The sequence below is a fragment of the Sinocyclocheilus anshuiensis genome, unplaced genomic scaffold, assembly GCF_001515605.1.
Source record: "Sinocyclocheilus anshuiensis isolate Anshui unplaced genomic scaffold, SAMN03320099.WGS_v1.1 scaffold326, whole genome shotgun sequence".
Taxonomy (NCBI): Eukaryota; Metazoa; Chordata; class Actinopteri; order Cypriniformes; family Cyprinidae; genus Sinocyclocheilus; species Sinocyclocheilus anshuiensis.
The window spans coordinates 137,954-148,588 of record NW_015546098.1 but is presented as its reverse complement, the minus strand read 5'-3'; the positions used below and the strand labels follow the sequence as shown (position 1 = coordinate 148,588).

The window sequence follows — 10,635 nt, the reverse complement described above, 5'->3', positions numbered from 1 at the left end:
AATGAGGACATAAATACATGAACAACATCTCCAGAACTGCTCTGAGAGTCACTTCATGAGCATTTGACCGTTTCATCTGAGTAAAACTATCATCATGTCCTACACACACAGAAATGTAAAGGTATTCACGGCAACCCGTCAAAATAAAAGTTTGGTTTAACTTGAAGGCATTGCGGCAGAAATATATTACTATTGTTCAGTAGAATGTACGTAACAGGCTGCTGCTACTACTACTAAAATTATTAAAACCTTATTTTTAAGGAATAAGCATTCAATATTTCTTCAATGTTTTAATTGTAATATTAAATTACCTTTATTTTCCAAAAAATAACATTTGTTTAATTTTCATTACTTAAAAGATAGATTAAATTAATGTTTTATGCCTTTAAAAAATTTTAATACACAACACAAAATTTCTGAGCAAAAAATCATAAGGCTATCTTGTTTTATGCTTTCAAATAATTAGACATGCTAAAACAGAATTTGGTTACAATAAAACATAAGGTTGGAAAAATAAAACATTTCATAGGGCCCTAAACATGGAATATTTGTTAAACGTTTAATAAATTGATGTTAAATTGTTTAAGTTTCATGATTTTAATTCATTAGACATGCTTTTTGATTAATAAAATGTAATTTAACCATTAAAAAGGAGTCCAGAAAAAAAAAAAAAAAAGCCGTAAACCTAGGGGAAACACTGAATGTACATCTGCATCCAAACTCAAGCTGCTACTACTGTCAACCCAAGCTACTGTCAAATGTGCATTTCTAAGAGAAAACAATTTATATTATTAATATTGCAGCCTGCACTGCAAACTGTGCTGAAGATACACGTCATCAAAGTCAGGAACACAAACCTGATTCATGATTTGAAACTATCACTCATTAGAACATGCAGAAACTAAGAAATTATTTTTTCAATTAAGATATTTGTTTTGTTGAAGAAAAATGACTGAAAAGGTGTAAAGAATTCAAAAACGTGACATGTTTGTCATGTTCTGACCATAAAGAGTAGTTTCAAACCACATTTAACGGTCTGATTTCTAGGTCTGAGGTTGTACTTTTCATGAAGTAAACATGAATTAGGTCGCCTCCCCCAAAAATCCACAGATGGTGGAAATAATTGTGAAATCTCCATAAAATATAGTGCCATAAGTTACTTTTTTCTCTCACATGAACTAAAGAACTTTTTGTAGCAATCCATTCATACATATTTCCAGAGATTCTTTCACTCTATTATTCTCTTATTAAATGTGCAAAAGTGGTAAAAATTGTTAGGGAGGGTATCTGAGTCTTTTGGAGGGATTTGGAGGGACTGCTGGGCTTGCTGCTTTTGACAGTGTGCTGTTTTGACGCTCAAAGTGAGTGAAGCTCAACTGCTGTCCTTGAGCTCAGAGCACAAGCCGCCCTTCCCCCACTTTGCAAAACACTCTCTCTCTCTCACACACACACACACACACTCACAGGCGGCAGAGAGAGGCAGAAAGTAGAGAACATAATTTCTGCTGGGTCTTAGACCTAGAAGTGTTGCATGCTTCTGAAAGATGAGTTCTACAGGGAAGAATAGCTTAATTATTTACCTTTAGCAATGTATGACTTTGCTTTTATGAAGAGGTAAATCCAATCAACAACAGATCTAGTCCCTGCACTACATTTTTGTTTGATAATCCATTTCACACAGCTTTACATGTCACAATACGGAGGAAAAGATCTGTCACTATTTGCATTTCCCTTAACAAAGATTGCAGTCTGAACTGCACCTGCGAGGGCCTTTACAATGTTATTTTTGGTAGTCAGTAATTATTCCAAATTACTCCCAAACTTAATCAGAACTAAATCAGACAAGTAATGGATTTTTCAATACAAATATTGAATCCGGGCAGCTCATAAAGTGACAGCAGTCTAATATTCCTGCTGTGCAGTGTTTTTATACATGTGATTACTTCATACAGTGTATGTAGCATTTCTTATTTATTTGCTCTACTGTAGTTTTTTTGTCCTATTGCTTGTAATTATTTTCTTATTTAATCTCTGACTGTTTACTTGTCTTCAGTGAGCTTGAGTGTTTGTTGTTGTTGTTTTTTTTAATTTAGGCTAGTATTAGTTTTTTTGTGAAATTTGTGAAAGACGCTGGTGACAAGAATTATGAAATTTCTGCTATCAAAATTTTTTTTGATAAACAAGCAGTGTGATAGTGAAACATCCTATACTGTACTCTGTATCAACATTCATGGTATATTGGAGGACCAGAACATGTTAATATGAATGTAAATATAAGATTTTCTAATAACTATTTTAAAATAATAAAGTAGTTACATTTCTTAAAATAATCGCATTCACTTGTTGCCATGTTGCACATTTGTATGTGCAGAAATTCACAGACACTTTGGCATTAAAACAAAAAAGCTTTAAAAAATAAGATCCATAATCAGTGTCCACCTATATATACACATGTGACCTGATGCATTGATTTCCAGAGTCAATGTTTAATAAGCCTTATTTGTGCTCTTACAAAACAAACACGTTCTTTAGCTCTGACAAGAAAAAGAATAGTGTGTTGTTATTTTGCCAAGTTGCGGTTTGGTTTTGATGCAGTAAAAGTTAGTTTTGCGTTGTTTATGGGTGCTCAAACCGAGAAACCTCGAGGAGCTTTTATCGCGTACGGAAATTAGTTGTTCATAAGTGGGGGGGGGGGCAAGAAATTGACTGAAAAACGCAGGAAAAAGTGGCTTGGTCGGGAGGAGCCGAGTCGGATAATGCTCATGTGTGCAAGTGGTTAATATAAGATATAAAAATATATTAAGATATTAATAAATAAATAGATACAGGGCTGCCAACTCTCGTGCATTCGGCACGAGACAGTCAGAATTCACTCAATGCTAAACGCCACACATAGACACAATGTAAATAAGATATTATATGTGCAGTTTAGAGAGCTTCACTGATTATAGTGGAACATTGTGAGATTGCGATAAATTAAAGTGAGTGACAGCTTTTTAGTGATTATATGGAAGCGCTAATTGCTCGCTTTCTAGGCTATAATCAATTCAGAGTTTGAATAAAAGTTTTGTTTTACGTGCTGCTAACAGGACCAGCGGCCACATTCCCTGTACATGCAGCAAAGTTTCAGGAGTGATATATCCCGCATCCCTCATATAAATGTGGGATTCACTTTCGAAATAGCTTGATTGCAATCAGGGTTAGTTCAGGTAAGCAATTGCTTAGCCTATATCCTCATCCACCTCGATGGCAGACAAGTATTTCAGTTTAGTTGAAAAATCGCTCCTTCATAACATTAGGATCACATCCAACATATGTTGTGACTTTCTGATTATACCTTTCTCTTGTAATAGTGTCTAAACCAGTACCATCTCATCCGTTCTGCTTTTCACTTCCTGCCCTCCATCTGAATTTTGCTCGTTGTTAGAATCACGTGATTGCAAACAAGCTATTTAGTGTTTAAAGTTTTGTTAAATAGGTTTTACAGATATGCAATGTGTAAAAGGTAGGTTGTGTCTAAAGTTGAACCTTTTACAAAATGAATAAATGGTTTGAGATATTTTGTTCACTGTATAAGAGAAACTGTAAACCGGTATTACATGACACCTCTCTGTCTTATAGCTGGTGGTTAAGACATATATGGACATGGATCAAGACTCAGAGGAGGAAAAGCAGCAGTACTTGGCTCTGGCTCTTCACTTGGCATCTGAGTTTTTCCTGCGAAACCCCAACAAAGATGTACGATTACTTGTGGCCTGCTGTCTTGCTGATATCTTCAGGATCTACGCTCCAGAGGCCCCATACACCTCACATGACAAGCTCAAGGTATGACATGTACTCCTCAAAACATAAAATTCATATCTCACATATGACTTATGTCACACTAAAAATATATAACTAAAAACTGATCACGCATTTGCACCTCATGTCAAGCTGTCATTTTTCACCATCCTACACACAATCCCACTCTCACATATAAAACGACACAAAATTAAGATGAGCTGTAAGCAGTTTAAAAAAAGCACACCAATGTCATTAATTTTCTTTTTTTCCCATCTAGGAAATTTTCCTCTTCATTACACGACAGTTGAAGGGATTAGAGGATACCAAGAGCCCTCAGTTCAACAGATATTTTTACTTACTAGAGGTGAGATGGTTCATTCAATCAGTCAGAGTTTATTAATTTCATTTAGTCATAGCTTTTCTTTGCTGAGTTTTTACAAATGACTGGTTGTGTATGCATGCATGTTTTAAATTGACTTTCAGGCTCATTGGATTATAAGCCACATTGCAGCAATATTTACCTGTTTGTTTTTCATATGTGACCCTGGACCACAAAACCAGTCATAAGGGTCTTTTTTTTTTTATTGAATAAATAAGCTTTCCGTTGATGTATGGTTTGTTAGGATAGGACAATATTTGGCCGAGATACAACTATTTGAAAATCTAGAATCTGAGGGTGCAAAAAAAATCAAAATATTGCCTTTAAAGTTGTCCAAATGAAGTTCTTAGCAATGCATATTACTAATCAAAATATCGTCATGGAACATGATCTTTACTTAATATCCTAATGATTTTTGGCATAAAAGAAAAATCGATCATTTTGACCCATACAATGTATTTTTGGCTATTACTACAAATATACCCCAGCAACTTGAGACTGCTTTTGTGCTCCAGGGTCACATATAATATTTAGCACGTAGTCTGATTGTCATAGCTAAAATTTTGACCTTTCACTTGCGCAGAACCTGGCATGGGTGAAGTCCTACAACATCTGTTTTGAATTGGAGGACTGTAATGAGATCTTCATCCAGCTCTTCAAAACCCTCTTTTCTGTCATCAAGTGAGTTTGATTTTAAGTGAGATTAATCGTCTCTTCTGTTACGCAGCTGTACTCTTTTTGATCAGGACTTTTCCCTCTTACAGTAACAGCCATAATCAGAAGGTGCAGATGCACATGTTGGACCTGATGAGCTCCATCATCATGGAGGGAGATGGAGTGACGCAAGAGCTGCTGGACACAATCCTCATCAACCTCATCCCTGCTCACAAAGTAGGCAAACATCTTACTTCCCAGTCTTATTTCCCAGTCCAGTCTCAGATGGCTAATCAGTGTGTGGTGGTTGTACCTTTTTCTGTGCTTTAGAATTTGAATAAGCAGGCATATGACTTGGCCAAGACTCTTCTGAAGAGAACGGTTCAGACCATCGAAACCTGCATTGCCTCAGTGAGTCACAAAATCATCCATTTGAATTGTTGTCCTTTCAGAGTTCAGTGCATTTCAATGACGTGTTCTATTCCTGTTTTGTATTGTATTGACTTAAGAATCTCTTTCTCCGTAGTTCTTTAATCAGGTGTTGGTGATGGGAAAGTCCTCCGTGAGTGATCTGTCTGAGCATGTATTTGACCTCATTCAGGAGCTCTTTGCAATCGACCCTCTGCTCCTTGTCTCTGTGATGCCACAACTTGAGTTCAAATTGAAGGTGAGTAAATGCACATACATTTCCTTGCGCACCAGCTTGCAGACAAACCCCTTTAGAGGAAGACTAAATCTGTTTGTTGTTGCCTGTTTAGAGTAACGATGGAGAGGAGAGGTTGGCTGTGGTGAAACTGTTAGCTAAGCTCTTTGGAGCAAAGGACTCTGAACTGGCCACTCAGAATCGCCCACTCTGGCAGTGCTTTCTGGGAAGGTGAGGATCTTCTACCATTAAAAAACTGGCCTGAAAGACAGATTTGGAATATGTATGTTGTTTGAGAGTTGAATTCTGATTTGCTTTTTATTTTCCTCTCGAAAAGGTTCAACGACATCCATGTTCCTGTGAGACTGGAATGTGTGAAGTTTGCTAGCCACTGTCTGATGAACCACCCGGACCTTGCCAAGGATCTTACAGGTGTGTTCAGGATTAATGTCGGCTGATTTTTTCCATCATAAGCATTTGCTTGACTTGTAAACATCTTGCGTAACTGTCTGTCTGGCACATCAGATTTTCTGAAGGTGAGATCACATGACCCAGAGGAGGCAATCAGACATGATGTCATTGTGACCATCATCAATGCAGGGAAGAAAGACCTGAACCTGGTGAATGATCAACTGTTGGGATTCGTCAGAGAGAGGATGTTGGACAAGAGGGTGAGAAAGATGTACCCTAAAGTCATCCGAGCTCAATTTAAATTAGGGCTGCATGATATTGGGGTACCTTTTTTTTTTTTTGCTACATCATGGGATTAATCAATCCATGCTGATGAATAGTTTTTCCGTTATCATAGTTTATAGTTATATAGTAACAAAATTCTGAAATCTCACGCTCCTTACTTTCTGCATGGGTGTGTTGAATGTTAATAGGCACTCACACAAATGCGGCGGCCATGTCAAATTTTAACTCTCACATTCTCAAAAAAGGGTCGCAGTCTAGAGCCCTAACAGAGCATAAAAATTATTAAACTGAACATAAAAATGACACACTTACCTTCTATCTCTTAGGCTGCATTCCCACATTTTTGACCCATTCAGTATGGCTATTTAATAATATTAGATCCTTTTTTTTGTAGTTATAAAAAAATAATTAATTAATTAAAATTAATTTCTTCATTTTCAAACAGTAAGCCATTAAAAGCCAGCTTTTATTTTGCTGTTCCATTAGTTAATGTATTAACTAACATGAATGAACAATGAACAGTACATTTATTACTGTATTTATTAATCTTTGTTAATGTTAATGAAAATACAGTCGTTTATTGTTAATTCATGTTAATTCACAGTGCATTAACTAATGTTAATAAGCACAACTTTTGATTTTAATAATGCATTAGTAAATGTTGCAATTAACTTTAACTAAGATTAATAAATGCTGTAGAAGTATTGTTCATTCTTAGTTCCTGTTAACTAAAGTAGTTAACTAATTTTAACTAATGAACCTCTTTGTAAAGTGTTACCAAATAAATATATGTGCTGCAGGTTAGTGAATGTATTTACTGTATATTAACAGAATGCATATATTTACCATATGTTCCATAAATAAGTTGCAACCCAGATAAGTCGCATCAGTGTATAAGTCATATGACGCATGTTATTACATTCAGAAATAATGTAAAATAAATGTAATGTGTATATATAATAAATATAATGTAATGAAACATTTACACTATAAACATTATAGTGGTATTCATTATAAACAACATTTAGTAAAGTAAAACCGGCGTTGGGCATACGTACCTCTCATTCAGCACAAATCCGAATTATTCCATATTCGCAATGTAGCCTAGCATAATGTAGGTTTGTACTTCACTCGTGTCCCAATATCCACTTACCTTTATGCATAACAGCATCCTTGACATGCGCACATTTGTAACAACACCATGGTGGTACGCTGAGTAACTGAGCAGTGTAACTGTGTCTGCGTCTTCTGATATGTTGTGTGTGTCTGTATTTGTGTGCACTTTGCCCATGTTTTGCGTGTTTGATGTTAAATAAGTAATTTTGGAATTTGTCACAACACAGTTAAAAAACGTAACTTATATTCTGGAAAATAAGATAAATTGCATTGCGATTTGTTAGTCACACTCAACTCAATGTTGAGATATAGATTTTTTTAATATATCATGGAACCCTAATTAAAATCCAAATCACTTAGAATGTAAATAAAACGAGAACTGAGAAAGAACACAGAACCCCACATATCCCTTAATTTTTAAGACCTGGTTTTTTAGATGACAGTAAATTAGCATGTTTTGTTTCAGTGGCGTGTCCGTAAGGAAGCAATGATGGGTTTGGCTCAGCTTTATAAGAAGTACTGTCTGCACCATGAGGCCGGGAAGGAGTCCGCTTTGAAAATCAGCTGGATCAAAGACAAACTCTTACACATCTACTACCAGAACAGCATAGATGACAAGTAGGACGCACACATACACACAAATGGTTTCATGTGCTTCATTGACTAATTTATTGACATTAAAACATGTGCATGTCTAATATGGAAACCTCAGGACCTTCAAGTGTGTTTGTTTTGTTAGGTTGCTGGTGGAGAAGATCTTTGCCCAGAACATGGTTCCTCACAGTCTGGAGACTGAGGAGAAGATGAAGTGTCTGTACTACCTTTATGCCTGTCTGGACACTAACGCAGTCAAGTGAGTCTTAATCGACTGTTTTAAAAGCTTATCAGATATGAGTCTCTGGTTCTCATCTGACAGTTTTGGACAGTATCACTGTACTTCTATTAACAGCACTCATGTGTTCAGTTGTATCAAGCAGAGCATCTCATTGTTTTTCAGAGCACTGAATGAAATGTGGAAGTGTCAGAATATGCTGAGAGGGCTGGTTCGAGAACTGCTGGATTTGCACAAATTGCCTACAGTAAGTTACACAGACACGAATACACTCTCACTTACATATGTGGCTCTATTATTGGAGCATGCACACACAAACACACCATATAAATGGGTCTGATAACTCACACTCACCTTAATGCTCTCTTTAGTTGTTAAAGTCATAGTCATTAGTCACCTAAGATTTCTAATTTAAGTTTTGCAGTTTTATTAAAATAGTTCTATATTTTGGTCTTAGAATTATTATTATTATATAATCAGAACTATCAGGCCTGAGGAGTCTCACTCAGCTTCAGTTGATAAGAAAATACTTGGACTATGGTCAGAAGTAAATTAAGTTAGATGATGTTTGAATTGAATGCCCTTAATGTTCAGTTTTATTACTGATAATCTTTATCTCTGTTAAAGCTTGCATTTATTTCTATGTGAACTGTTTTTTGCTTGTAGGTGTGAGCCATGTCCTTTGCGTGTTGTTTATTTTTATTAAAAATGTTGTGAAGGACATTGAGTATGTGTGTGTTGTCCTAATCAAAGTGCTTTATTATCTTGACCGTTTTACATGCCAAAGTATTAGTACAAGACAGATCCAGTGACAAAAAAAAAATATATATATATATATATATGAAGAGTTTATTTGCAAAAACAGATAACTCTCAGAAATCATGTTTTTTCATTGTGCATTCCAATTAATCTCAATCAAACTTTAGTTGGGTTATTTTGATTAGGTTAAAAAATAACTAATAATTACAGCTAACTAACACAATAAAACACAATAAAAACATGATTACATAATAAAAAAACATGATTTTTGAAAATAAAAAAATCGTTATCTGTTTTTGCAAACAGAGTTATCTGTTTTTGCAAATAAACTCTTCATATATATATATATATAGTTTGTTTTTATTTTGTGACTGTGTACAATGCACATATGAATTTTGCTTCTGTGGATGAGTGACTAATTTGTTTTTCTCTTCCTGTAGTCTGAAGCAAACACCAGCGCCATGTTTGGAAAACTTATGACCATCGCTAGTAAGCTCATACTTCATAAATGCCTGTAAATGGATAGATATTAAAACCTACAGATTTTACAATGTGTAATCCGTCTCTCTCACTCTCAGAGAATCTCCCAGACCCAGGTAAAGCTCAGGACTTTATGAAGAAGTTTAATCAGGTTCTGGGTGAGGATGAGAAACTCCGTCTTCAGCTTGAGCAACTCATCAGTCCCACCTGCTCATGTAAACAGGCTGAACAGTGTGTGGTGAGTTTAACAACGTTATCTCCACCAATCACATTCAGTACTGCACTTTTTTAAGCTGACATGGTAACTGTTCATAAGCTTGCTTTATATAATGCATATGATTAAGACCTGTTCCAATCAACACTGTAAAAAGCTGATATAAATCATCTAAGGTTTTTTTTTTTTTTATAGAGGGAAATCACACGGAAGCTAACATTCCCTAAGCAGCCCACAAACCCATTCCTGGAGATGGTGAAATTCTTGCTGGAGAGAATCGCACCGGTGCACATTGACTCTGAGGCCATCAGGTAGGCAATGAGGTCAAACAGCTCATTAGAAATGTCTTTGTTTTGGAAGGAAGTCAATGAACATGCATCTAGCAAAAAAAAAAAAAAATGTTAAAATACTTTTTTTATTTTTTTTTATTTTATTGTAGTATTTTTTGTGAGGGATGAGCCCATTATTTTCCACAAGTGCTGTCAATCAAGCTTAATTTTTTTACTAAAATAGCTACTGTAAATATACTGTATATGGACTACAATACCCAAATAAATTTCAGTTTGGGCACCTGCAAAATAACTGCAGACAATCGGTTTAAAAAATCAAATCTGAAGAGCAAATTAGAAATGAAGAATGCATGCACTTTGTGCACAAATGGAAATAAAGAATGCATGCACTTTGTGCAATATCGGATATGGACTCCTATCAGTGCACCTGCAGATGTAAAGCGAGAACATGAATGAGAGGGGAAGAGAAACTGAGTGGGAGAGAGATAGGCGCAATATAGGCCATGTGCTTCTTTCCTCTCAACGGTTGTGTAACAGTCTGAATAGCTTTTTAAGGGTGAGACATCTAGTGAGGATGAAGTGTAACTGCAAGTATTGTGTAGACTTTTTGGATCACCAATAGTGTTTGTGTGTGTGTGTGTGTGTGTGTGTGTGTGTGTGTGTGTGTGTGTGTGTGTGTGTGTGTGTGTGTGTGTGTGTGTGTGTGTGTGTGTGTGTGTGTGTGTGTGTGTGTGTGTGTGTGTGTGTGTGTGTGTGTGTGTGTGTGTGTGTGTTCAGTGCCCTGGTTAA

At 35.9% G+C, this 10,635-nt stretch overlaps 1 protein-coding gene across 2 annotated transcripts in view; it reads left to right on the top strand.

Moving 5' to 3' along the window:
• LOC107700294 (sister chromatid cohesion protein PDS5 homolog A-like) overlaps nucleotides 1-10,635 on the top strand; it is a 33,419-nt gene that overhangs the window by 3,809 nt on the left and 18,975 nt on the right. For both annotated transcript variants that reach the window (XM_016501903.1, XM_016501902.1), the window contains exons 2-16: nucleotides 3,622-3,825; nucleotides 4,061-4,147; nucleotides 4,746-4,843; nucleotides 4,927-5,053; nucleotides 5,147-5,227; nucleotides 5,343-5,483; nucleotides 5,575-5,690; nucleotides 5,797-5,891; nucleotides 5,985-6,130; nucleotides 7,738-7,889; nucleotides 8,011-8,124; nucleotides 8,269-8,350; nucleotides 9,303-9,351; nucleotides 9,441-9,580; nucleotides 9,752-9,867. In XM_016501903.1, the coding sequence (XP_016357389.1) occupies nucleotides 3,640-3,825; nucleotides 4,061-4,147; nucleotides 4,746-4,843; nucleotides 4,927-5,053; nucleotides 5,147-5,227; nucleotides 5,343-5,483; nucleotides 5,575-5,690; nucleotides 5,797-5,891; nucleotides 5,985-6,130; nucleotides 7,738-7,889; nucleotides 8,011-8,124; nucleotides 8,269-8,350; nucleotides 9,303-9,351; nucleotides 9,441-9,580; nucleotides 9,752-9,867 (1,730 nt within the window). In that variant the 5' untranslated portion in view covers nucleotides 3,622-3,639. The remainder of the gene's footprint in view (nucleotides 1-3,621; nucleotides 3,826-4,060; nucleotides 4,148-4,745; nucleotides 4,844-4,926; nucleotides 5,054-5,146; nucleotides 5,228-5,342; nucleotides 5,484-5,574; nucleotides 5,691-5,796; nucleotides 5,892-5,984; nucleotides 6,131-7,737; nucleotides 7,890-8,010; nucleotides 8,125-8,268; nucleotides 8,351-9,302; nucleotides 9,352-9,440; nucleotides 9,581-9,751; nucleotides 9,868-10,635) is intronic.